This window comes from Hypanus sabinus, chromosome 5 (genome assembly GCF_030144855.1).
Source record: "Hypanus sabinus isolate sHypSab1 chromosome 5, sHypSab1.hap1, whole genome shotgun sequence".
NCBI lineage: Eukaryota > Metazoa > Chordata > Chondrichthyes > Myliobatiformes > Dasyatidae > Hypanus > Hypanus sabinus.
In genome coordinates, this window is record NC_082710.1 from 43,334,221 (window position 1) to 43,348,665 (window position 14,445).

General features: G+C 42.1%; 1 protein-coding gene across 1 annotated transcript in view; it reads left to right on the top strand.

The window, feature by feature from the left end:
• The window catches only part of dapk1 (death-associated protein kinase 1), a 188,008-nt gene that overhangs the window by 84,705 nt on the left and 88,858 nt on the right, over positions 1 to 14,445 (top strand). Inside the window, exons 5-10 of the mRNA XM_059969851.1 lie at positions 2,670 to 2,799; positions 5,461 to 5,509; positions 5,607 to 5,633; positions 6,222 to 6,374; positions 7,209 to 7,254; positions 14,002 to 14,091. Of these exons, the coding sequence (XP_059825834.1) occupies positions 2,670 to 2,799; positions 5,461 to 5,509; positions 5,607 to 5,633; positions 6,222 to 6,374; positions 7,209 to 7,254; positions 14,002 to 14,091 (495 nt within the window). The remainder of the gene's footprint in view (positions 1 to 2,669; positions 2,800 to 5,460; positions 5,510 to 5,606; positions 5,634 to 6,221; positions 6,375 to 7,208; positions 7,255 to 14,001; positions 14,092 to 14,445) is intronic.

A 14,445-nucleotide genomic window follows, 5' to 3' on the forward strand; every position in this document is an offset into this window, starting at 1 on the left:
TGCCAAACCTTGCTACTGTGCCCCACCCTTTGAACTCATTAATACAGATTAGGAAGAAATGGCAATGGACAAAGCAGTGTGAGGGGGCTTTCCGAAAGGTGAAGGAAATGGTGGCATCAGGCACGGTCTTCTTCTTCTCCTCTTCCCCCCTTCCCCCTTCCCCTTCCCCTTCCCCCTTCCCCCTTCCCCCTTCCCCCTTCCCCCTTCCCCCTTCCCCCTTCCCCCTTCCCCCTTCCCCCTTCCCCCTTCCCCCTTCCCCCTTCCCCCTTCCCCCTTCCCCCCTTCCCCCCTTCCCCCCTTCCCCCCTTCCCCCCTTCCCCCTTCCCCTTCCCCCTTCCCCTTCCCCTTCCCCCCTTCCCCTTCCCCCCTTCCCCTTCCCCCCTTCCCCTTCCCCCCTTCCCCTTCCCCCCTTCCCCTTCCCCCTTCCCCTTCCCCCTTCCCCTTCCCCCCCTTCCCCCCTTCCCCTTCCCCCCTTCCCCTTCCCCCTCCCCCTTTCCTCCCTTTCCTCCCTTTCCTCCCTTTCCTCCCTTTCCTCCCTTTCCTCCCTTTCCTCCCCCCTCTTCCCCCCTCTTCCCCCCTCTTCCCCCCTCTTCCCCCCTCCGACCCCCCTCTTCCCCCCCTCTGACCCCCCTCTCCTGGTGGAGTCGTCGGGGCGCCATCATGACAAGCTTTGCACCAGTCTGTTCCATCTGTCACGGTTGTGTGCCAGGTCCTGGGTCACCGCAAATGTTTTCCCTGTCCATTCTTTAATGTTGTCCGTCCATCTTTTCCTCTATCTGCCTCTCCTTCTTTTCCCCTCCACAGTTCCTTGTAGAACGGTCTGTGCAAGGCCACTGGATCTTGTTATGTGACCATACCATCTCAGCTTTCTTTTCTTCACCGTTGTGAGAAGGTCTTCATGGAGGCCAAGGTGGTGCTGGATGGTCTTGTGGACCTGCTCGTTTGTGATGTGGTCCAAGTATGAGATGCCCAAGATGTTGCGATAGCACCGTACTCACGCATTATGATCCATATCGTACAATGAAGCTTGCCTGATGCCTTACCTTATGGTACAAGTGCAGTCATGTCACTTGTTATGAGTGATGAAAGTGAATGCCCCCTAGCCTTTGCATGACTACTTTATTTTAGGAGTTTATTCCTTGGAATGTAGAAGATTTAGAAGAAACTTGATAGAGGTTTACAAAATTTTGAGGGGTATAGATAGAGTAAATGCAAGCAGATTTTTTTCCTATGAAGATTGGCTGGGACTACAACCAGAGATTATGTGTTAAGGGTGAGAGGTTAAAAATTTAAGGGTAACATGAGGGGAAACTTTTTCACTGGGGGGGCCGTGGGAGTGTGAAACGAGCTGCCAGCACAAGTGGTGTGTGTGAGCTCGATTTCGACATTTAAGAGAAGTTTGGATAGGTATATGGATGGTAGTGGTATGGAGGGCTATGGTCCCAGTGTAAGTTGATGGGAGGAGGCAGTCAAAATGATTCAGCATGGACTAGATGGGCCGAATGGCCTGTTTTTACACTGTACTTTTCTATGAATTTAAGTTTAGTAGTTCAGTTGAGGGAATATAGAATTACCATTCACTAGAGCATGGGTCGGCAACCCGCGGCTCCGGAGCCACATGCGACTCTTTCATCTCTGTGCTGCGGCTCCCCGTAGTTTGTTAGTTTTTGAAATGTAATTCGAAATTTGAAGATTATGGTGATCTTGTACAATCTAAAAACGTTGTGGAGACCCATTTCCTGGCACATCCAAACCGGCTCACAATTAGCCACCGTTCCGGCTAAGGGAGATAGCCTACGGGGGTTTGTGAGTACGTGTCTTTTGGAGCATCCGCGCCCACGGGGACGGGTTGAGGGAGGCTTTAAAGCAAGGCTGTTTAGTTCGAATAAAGTTAACTGCAGTGTCTTTATTTTAACGCTGCATGTAGCACACCGCTACAACTTGTTTTTTATCGCTATTAATATACATCACCACTGCCAATGCCTGACACCCGCCAGTGCGCACTTTCTTTTAATTCTTCGATCCAAGGTAGGCTAACTATGGAGTAACCTTCAACCCAACGTCTTTTTTTCGGAGTTCAAAATGTTTTTGTTGCATGCAGAAATGTAATTTCATTTTCACTGCAGGAGTTCATCAATTTCATAAATGCAACACATTATAGTTTGTTTATACATAGCATAAAGGCAAAAAAAAACGTTGTATGCAGCGTTATTTCATTTTAAATGTCAAACTGGTTTTGTGGCTCCCAGTGTTTTCTTTTCTGTGGGAAATGGGTCCATATTGGCTCTTTCAGTGGTAAACGTTGCCGACCCCTGCACTAGAGCCTTATCTTTGCTGTAGTTATCATCTTCAATGTAGGTGAAGCCAAAGGAAGTGTCAAAAATGCTAAGCATGCTTTATGTATGGTAATCACTCAGATGTTGCACTGAGAGATGTACAGATTGTACCAATAGTCAAGTCATCTTAGAACAACGGAGAAGTGTAATACAAAGCGATAACTATACCCTGTTTATTTGAATATACTGTTACTTTTTTAAAGTTATTTTTATGCAGAATAGCAAGTTTTCACAGTGAATTAATTTAAATCGTACATGCTGTTTTTGTTCTGCTTCATTAAAGGAAACAAACTGATGCTTGAATTCCTTCCATAATCTTTTTCTTTTCTGCAGCCTGAAAACATTATGTTGCTAGATAAAAAATCGCCCAACCCTCGGATTAAACTCATTGACTTTGGTTTGGCACATGAAATTGATTTTGGACATGAATTTAAAAACATCTTTGGAACTCCAGAATTTGTTGGTAAGTATCTTGAAAGCTATCTCTGAAACCGGCTTAGAAATCCTGAACTTTTCTCTGTTCATGGGCTGATGAAATTTCATTTTCAATTATTTGAGAGGTAGGTACTTTGTGAAAGTGTTATATAGTTGTGCCATGTTCTATTTGTAACAAGTGGGAATTGGGCAGGTGGGTCACAAACTGCACTGGAGTTGATGATATCACTGTGTGCATGCTGAACACAACCCAATATGTTATGGTGTGAAACAATAACGGCCTGGGGATCAATAAATTAAAGTGTTAACAAAACTAACAGTTGTAGAGTACTTTATAATTAGACCAGTGGAGCAGTTAAGGTTGTGTCTGTTTCACATTTGGTAATGAAAGTTGCACTAGACATCAAGTTTTAAAGGTCTGGGCTCTGCTCTTTCTCACTCCTAACTAGAATGCGCATTTAAGACTGGAGTCTTTCAGTGTGGTTTATTCTGGCATACAGTGGAATTTGTCTACCATTTCTGCAATGCAAGGTTTCTCAATTTGTTATGCTAATTTTGTCCCTGTACATTCTACTGAAAGGTTAATTGTAACAGAACACCTGTCCACTCTTTTGCTTCCTGTTTTCTGGTCCCTCTTGCATGTTTATTACATTCTTATTTAGAAATAATGTGAGCTTTTAGTCATCTTACAGAAGATTAAAATAGCAAAATAATCTGTCCTTGGAGTTGATTCCCTTGACAGGAGCCTAAGAACATTTTACCATCATGCATCCAATTGTCATTGGCATTTGCAAAGAACCAACACAAAAAGATTAAGATTTTCAACAGTAGGAGAAAATAAGAAAGGGATCAGTGAAGTTTTTAAGTGTCTCTTTTCCCAGTTATTTGATTTTAGGCTGTGATTAGTCTGAAGTTAGAGTAATGAAGTAGCTGATGCACAAATTTAAAAGCACCCACATTTGAGCTAGACTGTTGGTGAAGTCTTACATCTTCAAGAGTTTAACTTTTAATATTTTCACTTGTCATGAGTTTCATAATAATATATTTGAAATAAAGAGTATTGACTTTTCAATCTTCTCTAATTGTGTGGTTGAAAAATTTAATACACGATGTGGAAGTGGTTTAGGAGAATCCAGAGTTTGTCCTTGATATGTGTCATGTTAACTAATCACAGAAGCAATTTGCATTTGCCCTGCATGTACTTGACCTAGGATAGAGCACAGGGCCAAAAAACGAGGGCAAGAATTTTCCATAGTTGATCACCTTGCTAAAACTTGTGATGGCGATCTTACCCATGGACAACCTATCAGCAAGAAGTTTCTTAACCATAGTCTCTTATTGTAACATATCAAAGAGTACAGTTTGACACCATTTGTTCCATAGAAGTGTTAATTATAGGTATCACCAAATGGAAATGCCACAGGTAAATGCAGCAATGAAAAAGGTCAGCTAAGTTTGAGTTAATACTTGAGGATGAAATTAAAAGCAGAGCAGTTGTATCAAACTGTTCTAAGCCCACAGTTTAAAACACTTCAAACAGTTTTGATCTATATATTATGGAATGATATGCACTGGAAAAGGTGCAGAGAAATATGAGCTTTAGTGAAACCAGAACTGAGGGACCTGCAGGAAATATTCCTCTAGAAAATAAAACAGTAAGGAAAGACCTAATGCAAGTTTTAAGATTGAGAAATGGTTGATAGAACCGATTGTAAGTATGACAAGAGTTATATTCTGTAAATATGACATTCACTGTCATAGACATTGGGGAATCTGGAGCCCAGGAAACCAGATAAACAGAGGGAGAATTGTGTAGAAGGATGTGTAAATACAGGTAAATGTAGGAGCGTGAAAGGAAGCTCAAAAAACTTCTTTTTCTTTTTTACGTTAGATTTCCAAGGGTCCTTTCAGGAATGATGTTTTTGATACAAACCTGCAGATGCTGGAAATTTGATTTTAAAAACAAAAGTGCATAAAGCACTTAAGCACCTTCCACATAAAGTGAAATGAAGCCAAGGCTCTGGGTCCTAGGCCTGATAGCAAAACTGGGCAAGGGTCCTCATGAGTTCTGACCCAGATTTAATGAAGGGTGTTATATCTGGAGCACCTACCCTACTTTTCTTAACCACAGATACTGCCAGATCTGTTGACTAGTTTCCGCATTCTCTGTTTTGATTGATATACATTTGTACTAGATTGTGTACACTATTTTTTAAATGTGCAAAATCAAATGGTTTAAATGATCCAGATCCAAATGGAAAATTATAGAGGCTTTATAGGGTGGTTTCATTTCTTCCTGTATGTTCAGAACACCAGATGTAAGTGATTATTTAATTTGAACAAATTTTTTTTGTGCAAACTGAACTCCAAAATGAAAAGCTGCTGAACTTAACAAAAGGAAATCAGTAAGCAAAATGGAAGAAGGGCTGGTAGAACAATTGCAGTACCTGCTGTGAAATAACGCTTTTTAAAGGTGCTGAATTTGAAGCAGATTTGAAAAATGCTGTTTCAATGGTTCTTGAATTAAGGTGGTAAAGAGAAGTCACTGACGGAATTAGGACCATCACCATCAGAGGAACAAATGGGAGTAGCAGCTGCAAAAATATTTTAAATGGGGAAGAAAAATCAATTCCTTTGGCTGTAACCTGTTGGAATCTTGTGAGACAAATTACATATTTTTATTTTGTAGCTCCTGAAATCGTAAACTATGAACCTCTTGGCCTGGAGGCTGATATGTGGTGAGTGAAAAATAAACTACACAATAAACTGGAACTTTCAGTGGGTTATTCACAGTCATTTGCAGAAATATAACAAAACTGCTATCTCATATTTCAGGAGTATTGGAGTAATAACGTACATTCTGTAAGTATTGAACTTTTACAATTATTACCTTTCTCAGTCTAAATGTGTTGTTTTGAAATCTTTGCCAGATTCTTGTCATGTTAGCATTCATGTGTGGGAATAGTAACTCATTTAAAATTGTCACAACATTAGCACCTAGTGTGTCTGAAATGACACTCCTATTACTTTGTTGAGGACTACCAGTTTACTGAAATAAATATGGAACAAAATAGGAATGGCATTGTCACCTGGATTGTGCTGTGTTTGTATTATTACAAAAGTTGGGAAGTATAACATAATGAGCTTTGAGCAGGAATTGACAAAAAATGTTTTCAATATCATGAGTCTAAAATTAATCGCTTTACTAAATAAGAGGTTAACTATTTGCCATAATGCTATCTTACATCAATGTAGTTCTTTCCATTGAGCTATAGTTGTACTTAGTCAAGCTGGTATAGAGGTACTGAAATTCCTCTTTGTAGTTTTGTCAGGATCAATCCTATGCAGTATCTGAAATATGAAAGGTCAGATAACCATGGAGTGTAATGTTTTTAACAGCTCATCACATACGTGACATTGTTTTGAAATTTGCCATTCTCTTTTAATTAGTTTAAGTGGTGCATCACCTTTCTTGGGTGACAGCAAACAAGAAACGTTGGCCAATGTTTCAGCTGTGAACTATCAATTCGATGTGGAATTTTTCAAGAATACTAGTGGTTTGGCGAAAGATTTTATCCAGAAACTACTTGTGAAAGATCCCAAGTATGTCTTCAGTACTCTTTCTGAAATGTTTCTTTCGTGTACTTTCATGTTATAACCACACCAATGATGCACAAACATAAAAAATGTTCATTGCTTAGAATGTGATGATTCTGTCATTTTGGCCACAAGAGGCCTGTGAGTTGGTATCTGCCAAAGTAGCGGTCAGTTGGGACTGAAGTGCTCCTCCTGGCCTCAGAATTTCATGAAGTGTCTCTCCTTGTTTTGGCTCCTGATTGCAGTTCGTTGTGTGGTTTAGTGCGAAAGCTTTGGGTAGTTGTAATAATCCTTTGGTCAGTCAGCGGACATTCTGATACCCAAATCCATTTGTCATTGGGGATAAAAAAACAAAGCTAGTTCATCTTCCAGTTTTCCAGTTATAACTGAGCAAAATCAGTGGGAATAATTGAGCAATATTTGCCTACTTTTTGTGTCAGTGATGAATTGATAGGTATTAAATGGACGTCATAGGTTAAAATTCTTTTGCTTGCCAAAGAAATTCAGATTAACACTCTGCACACATTTCAGATCCGGATTATGGATTTAAACTACTAATATTCTCACTACCCTACCAACTACGGAAAGAAAGAACTTAAAAGGGGGTGAAAGGTAGAATAACAAATGTTTCTATACTTAAATGCCATCTACAGCACAGTGTTTTTTTTAAATTTAGTGCCACTTTTAAGAATCATTTTTATGCCAATAACATTCAAGCAGAAAACTAAAATATTCTACAGCAACCTGGAAAACTGTTGGGTTGAAAGTTTCGTTTGTGCGTTATGATTCTCTGTTTTTAGTATTTTCAACAGTTTTGCATTGTACCTTTGTCTTCAACAGGAAAAGAATGACAATTCAAGATAGCTTTCAGCACCCATGGATCAAGGTGTGCTTTCTATAAGTATTTAAGACTTTGGCTTAACATGAGAGAATGCATAACCCATCTTAAACTCGTTTACTTCAACTTGAGATCAAGGCACAAGAACTGATGAGAGCTAGTGTGTTATGTTGTGTGACCTGTTGTGTTATTTTTTATTATTATTATTAGAATCCCCTTGGAATAACTTAAAATCAAAATTTAGAAGGTTTTGTGCATGTTTTCCACCTACATGGTGATTAATCTGTCGAAGTTATTTATCCTATCACGCTCAAGTGAGTAAGCTGGATAGATAACCAGATTTGGTAGTAAATTTCTAATAAATGTTTCAGCATCTTTATTTTTGAGAAATGTTAGAATGTGAATTGCATCCTAGTATCGTGCCTTCTGCTGCACAATATCCATCTAAATTAATATCTGAGCAGCATCTCAAGGACAGGAGAGTTTGCACATGCCGGAAATCTTAAGCAACACACACAAAATACTGGAAGAACTCAGCAGGTGTTGCACAAAGGAAATATGAAAACAACAATTCAGGTCTGAGGAGGAGTCTCGGCCCAAGTCCCTTCCACAGATGCTGCCTGTCTTGCCGAGTTCCTCCAGCATTTTGTGTGTGTTTCTCTGCACAGATTTTGCTGCATATTTATACTTTTTCACAACCGGATCAAAATGTCTATAGAAAAGTTTAATGTGTATGTAGAATGTAGAATGGTACTATACAGGAACAGATTCTTCGGCCCGCAATGACGGGTTGAACTAAATAAATTATGAATCGAATGGCCTTCTACACTAACCCCCTTTACCTACACTGTACCATATCCTTCCATTTTCCTCACAAATGTGCCTCTCTAAGAGTCTATTAAAAGTCTCTAATGTTTCTACCACCACTCCGGGCAGTGCATTTCAGGCATCCACTTCTCTCTGTGTTTTTTAAAAAAACTTGCCCCTCATATTCCCTTTGAACTCAGTCCCTCGCCCCTTAAATGCATGCCTCTGGTATTAGGTATTTGAACCCTGGGTAAAAGGTACTATCGCTTATCTATGCCTCTCATAATCTTATAAACCTCTATCAGATCTCCTGTCAGCCTCCGCCACTCCAGAGAAAACAGTTCATGTTTGTCCTACCTCCTGTTATAGCACATGTCCTCAACATCCTGCTAAACCTCTTATGCACCCTCGCCAAAGCCTTGACATCTTTCCTGTAGTGGAGTGACAAGAATTCCAAGCATTGCTCCAGCTACGGCCTAACAAGAGCTTTATAAAGCTGTAACATAACTTCCTGAGCTTTCTCAGTGCCTCGACTAATAAAGGCAAACATACCATATGCCTTCTTAACCACCCTATCAGCCTGTGTTCGAATCACAAACAAGAGAAAATCTGCTGATGCTGGAAATCCGAGCAACACACACTAAATGCTGGAGGAACTCAGCAGGTCAGGCAGCAGCTATGGGAAAAAGTACAGCCGATGTTTCGGGGCGAACCCCTTCGGCAAGACATCAACTTGTGTAGTCACTTTCAGGGAGCTTTGAACCTGGACCTCAAGATCCCTCCGCTCATTATCCCTGTTAAGTGTTGTGCCGTTAACAGTGTACTGTCTCTTTACATTTCACCTACCAAGGTTCAACACTTCTCATTTGGCCTGGTTAAATTCCATCTGTCATTTCTCTGTCCAAATCTATACCCCACAGTTCTTGTCAGTCATCTCCGTTATCCCCAACACCATCAATCTGCGTATCATCTGCAATCTTACTAACCCACCCATCCAGGTCATTTATAGTGTATACATCACAGTAAAGGTCCCAGTACAGGCTCATGTTTCATTCCAGCTTCCTAAGCTTTACATAATCTTCCTTTTTCTTCATGACTAAATTCATCATCTCCCTCAACTTCCAAGGTTCTCTTACCTTGCCATTTTTCTCCTTGCTTCTGACTGGAATATACCTGTCCTGTACTCTGAGCAGTTAGTCCTTAAACGCCCTCCACATGTCAGATGCGGACTTGCCCAAAAACGGCTGTTTCCAATTAACGCTCCCTCATTCCTGCCTAAGTGCTCTAGTAATTTGCCTGCTCCAATTTAATATTCTCCCACAAGAAGGCAAATGGGATGTTGGCCTTCATTGCTAGAGTGATTGAATTTAAGAGCAGGGAGGTTATGCTGCAACTATACAGGGTACTGGTGAGGCCGCACCTGGAGCACTGCGTGCAGTTCTGGTCTCCTCACTTGAGGAAGGATATTCTGGCTTTGGAGGCGATGCAGAGGAGGTTCACAAGGTTGATTTCAAAGATGAAGGGGGTAGACTATGAGGAAAGATTGAGTTACCTGGGACTATACTTGCTGGAATTTGGAAGGATGAGAGGAGATCATGTAGAAACATAGAAAATTATGAAAGAGTTAGATAAGATAGAAGCAGGAAAATTGTTTCCGCTAGCAGGTGAGACTAGAACTGGGGACGTAGATAGCCTCAAGGTTTGGGGGAGTAAATTTAGGACGAAGGTGAGAAGGAACTACTTTTCCCAGACACGAGGAAATCTGCAGATGCTGGAAATTCAAGCAACACACACAAAACACTGGTGAAACGCAACAGGCCAGGTAGCATCTATAGGGAGAAGCGCTGTCGACGTTTTGGGCCGAGACGCTTCATCAGGACTGTGAGTCAACTGTACTTCTTCCTATAGATGCTGCCTGGCCTGCTGCGTTCCACCAACATTTTGTGTGTGTTGCTTTTCCCTGAGAGTGGTGAGTCTGTGAAGCAGTGGAGGCTACCTCAGTAAATATATTTAAGACAAGGTTGGATAGATTTTTGCATAGTACGGGAATTAAGGGTCATGGGGAAAAGGCAGGTAGGTGGAGATAAGTCCATGGTCAGATCAGCCATGATCTTACTGAATGGATAAGATCTTACCAGATGGCCCTCTCCTGCTCCTATTTCTTATGTTTCTTATCCATACTTATCCTTATCTATAGCTACATTAAAACTTAAGGAGTTATGGCCACTGTTCTCTAACTGTTCACCCAGTGAAAGGTTGGTCACCTGGCCAGGCTTACAACCCAACAGCAGATCCAGTACAGCCCCTCCTCTTGTTGGACTAACTAAATATTGAGTTAGGAAACACTTCTGGATGCACCTAACAAATTCTGTCTCATCTAAACCACTTCAAATGTTCAAAGGTCCAATTTAATGTCAGAGGAATGTATACAATATACATACTGAAATGCTTTTTCTTCACAAACATCCACGAAAACAGCTAAGTGCCCCAAAGAGTGAACAACAGTTAAATGTGAGAACCACAATGTCCCCCAACTGCCCCCTCTCACGCGTAAGGGGCAGCGAACAGCGATCCCTCCCACCTCCCCCCACGGACAAAAAAAAGCAAGCATCAGCACCCACCACCAAGCACTCAAGCGTGAGCAAAGCGATAGCAAAGACACAGACTTGCAGTTACTCCAGTGACTTTGCATTTCATCCGGCATTCGACAAACCACAGGCTCTCTCTCTCTCTCCCAAATAAGGGAGAGGGAGGTGTCCCCCATTTTCAGTGAGCAGGGCACAAAACAATGTTAAAAGTCTGTTTCGCTGCTTTTTACTAGCTCTGTGCCCAAAGATCTCAGGTCTTCGTACCCACAGTGAAAGGTTTCCCAGCCTCCCCGATAACACACAAATCTCCTGCTGTGACACTGACCCTCAATCTGCCCGTCTCCAGAGCCCCGAGATCTTAGGCTTCCAAATCCGAGCCGGACTCTCGGGCCGAACCCTGGGCATGTCGGATAACAAGACAGTCCTGAAACCCCGAGAACGGGTCCCATTCCTGCAAAGAACCGAAGTCAGTGTGTAACTCCAGGTCAGGGTCTTCAGAAGAACCCTGAAATGGAAAAATAAAGATAGTAAAGATGGAAATAGAGCTGTTTCTGAAGACGCAAGCAAAGGAGTCGCCATTTAGTGTCATTTTAACTCCACCTCCACTTGCACTAAGAAGGTCTCAGTTTATGTTATGGAAGTTAGTCCACGACAACAGCCCCTATTGTTTTTGCACCTTTCCTTAATCTGCCTGCATATCTGTTCCTCGATGCCCCGCTGGCAGTTTAGGTGGGGTGGGGGGTGTCTGTAGTACAATTCTATTAGAGTGATTACACACATCCTAATTTTGAGATCTACTCATCCAGACCCCCCAACTCCTGTCCTTCCCTCAACTGCCTCTGCAATTGTCACAACATTGTAGTTCTATGTACTGATCCATGATCACAGTTCATGACCTTTACAAATAATGCATCTAGCATTAAGACAAACACATTAAGTTCAAACTATCTATCCCATCATATCTATTATTTTGCTTCTGCCTGTTTTTACTGACCCTGACAAATACTTCCCCTCCATCCCTCCACTTTCTGACCTGGTGCTGTGGTTCCCAACCACCACCAAGCTAAATTAAACCCTCCCAATGAGCCCTAGTAACTTCCCGGCCGGAATATCAATTCCTTCTGGTTTAAGTACAACCTGTCCCTCTTGCTTAGGTCAGCCCTGCCACAGAAAAGATTCCAGTGATCCAAGAACCTGAAATCCTGTCCTCTACACCAGTTCCTCAGCCATTCATTCATCTGTGCTATCCTGACTAGCATGTGGCACAGGGAGTAATCCAGAGATTACCTTTGACGTCCTGTACTTCAGCCTGTTTCCTGTACTCTCCGTACAGGACCCCTTCCCCCTTTCTACCTACATCTCGGTGCCAGTGTGCACCATGACCTCTGGCTGCCCTTGATAATATTCTGCGGACGCCCTGACATCCTCAGCCCTAGCGCCTGGAAGGCAACATATTGTTTTGGCATCTCTCTGGCAGCCACAAAATCCCCCTAACTAAGGAGTCTCCTATCACTATCGCTCTGCCTGGCCTCACCTTCCCTGCTGAGCCTCAGAGCCAGTCACAAGGCCACTGCTGCTGCTATACCCTGATAGGTTATTTCCCCCTCCCCAGCAGTATCCAAAAGGGTATGCTTGTTGTGGAGGGGAAACCTGGCACTGTCTGCTGACTCCCCTTGACTTTTCCTGGTGGTCACCCATCTACTATCTGAGGCCCACACTCTGGGCGTGACCAGCTCAGTAGAAGTTTCATCTATGAGGTCTCCAGACTTGCAGACGGTCCCGAGTCCATCCAGCTCCAGGTCCTTGACCATGTCCCTCAGGAGCTGAAGCTGGCTGCCCTGAAATCCCACATTTCACAGGAAGAACATTCTGTCATCCTATCCATGCTGCCTATACTGAAGACTAAGGATCTTCAGACGGGAATAAAAAGCTTACCTGTGCCTTATCCATGAAAACTTTGAGATCCCTTTAGAACAGAGATAAAAGTTTTATCTATCTCACCCAGGTCATTTACTCAGCTTCCTCTCACCAAGCTTGTTATATCTTTGGCCTGAATTTCTCAAACCCACATTCCGCAACCAGAGACCAACAATAATGAACGACTCAGCACCCTGTGCCACTGCGTGTTCTCGCCAAAGCCTGACCACTCTTAACGGTAGTGATACTCCCACAATGGCCGCCCTGCTTACAACTTGCTTCTTTCTGTTGGCTTAAAAATACTCATCCCCGATGAGACCCGCTGTTTTCAAATGGATTCTACCCTACAAAGATTTCAGACTCTCTCTCACTACTTCAAAGAATACCCAGTATGTATGCAATTAAGTTATAAAGAAGCAATCCTTTTGGGCTGGGATTTCCAGAAAGTCAAATTGAACGTTGATATTTCCAGCCACGTTCTGTTCAGGCACGTGCATTCTGCAATAAGTTTCTGGGTCTGGAGTACAGCACACTCGCTCCCATCAGGTCTTGAACCATCCTAGCAAGTTCCGATAGGAGGAAGGAAAATGTGTTTCTTCCTGTGCCTTGCACTCAGCCCATGGAAGAATGGCATTGATGTGAACTTTCAGGTTGACTCTGTAGTGAGGAAGACAAACACAATGTTAGCATTAAGTTCAAGAAGATAAAAGCAAGGATGTAATGTTGAGACTTTATAAAGTACTGATGAGGCCTCACTTAGAGTATTGTCAGCAGTTTCGGGCCCCTTGTCTTAGAGAGGAAGTACTGAAACTGGAGAGGGTGCAAAGGAGGTTTTCACAAAAATGATTCCAGGATTGAATGGCTTGATATATGAAGAGCGTTTGATAGCTCTGGGTCTGTATTCACTGGAATTCAGGATGAGGGCCGACCTCATTGAAACCTATTGAGTGGTGAAAGGCCTTGATAGAGTGGATTTAGAGAGTCTTGGGACCTGATGATACAGCCTCAGAATAGAGGGGCGTCCCTTTAGAACAGAGATAAGGATTTTTTTTTTAGCCAGAGGGTGGTGAATCTGTGGAATTCTTTGCCATAGGCAGCTGTGGAGGCCAATGTCTTTATATATATCTAAGGCAGAGGTTGATAGATTCTTGATTGGTCAGGAAGAACACATTTTCTGGGATACTGGGAGAAGGCAGGAGATTAGGGCTGAGAGGAAAATTAGATCAGCCATGATGAAATGGTGGTTTAGACTCGATGAGCCAAATGGCCTAATTCTGCTCCTGTATCTTATACGGTCCTATATGGTCTATGGTTTATCAAGGGTCTTGTCAAATTTGTTTTATTGTCAGGTGGGGGGAGTAGGCTGTTTTAGTTACTACCCAGGCCTATGATACTATAGTGCAGGAGTTACATTACTTACATGTGTGTTTATTTCCAAGTCATATTAGCCAGGTAAATAACTTTATTTTATATGATATTTCAGCCAAAAGACAGTCAGCAGGCTCTCAGCAGGAAAGCATCTGCTGTGAACATGGAGAAGTTCAAAAAGTTTGCAGCTCGCAGGAAATGGAAGGTATGTGGATTTTTAACAGTACAATATTTATATAGACATTCTAGGTCACTCCATTTAAAATTGGAAGTGAACTGACAAAGAAATCCGTATCAGGACACTTTGCCCATTATTCTTGGATCATGCAGAGAAGAGTACAAGGAATGGTCTAGCCAAGGAAGTCTTTTGATGAAGAACAGGAATAGTTGTTTCATCTTTTAAGGATCAGACAATATTCAATATTCATAATAAGAAAAACAAATACAATAATTATAGAGCTTTTGGTGTTCTCTGCGTATCTCCAATTCTAAGATCATTCCATTTGTTAAATGTAATTTGGGACTAGGCATTTGTATTTCTATTGCCTTGAAAGCAAAA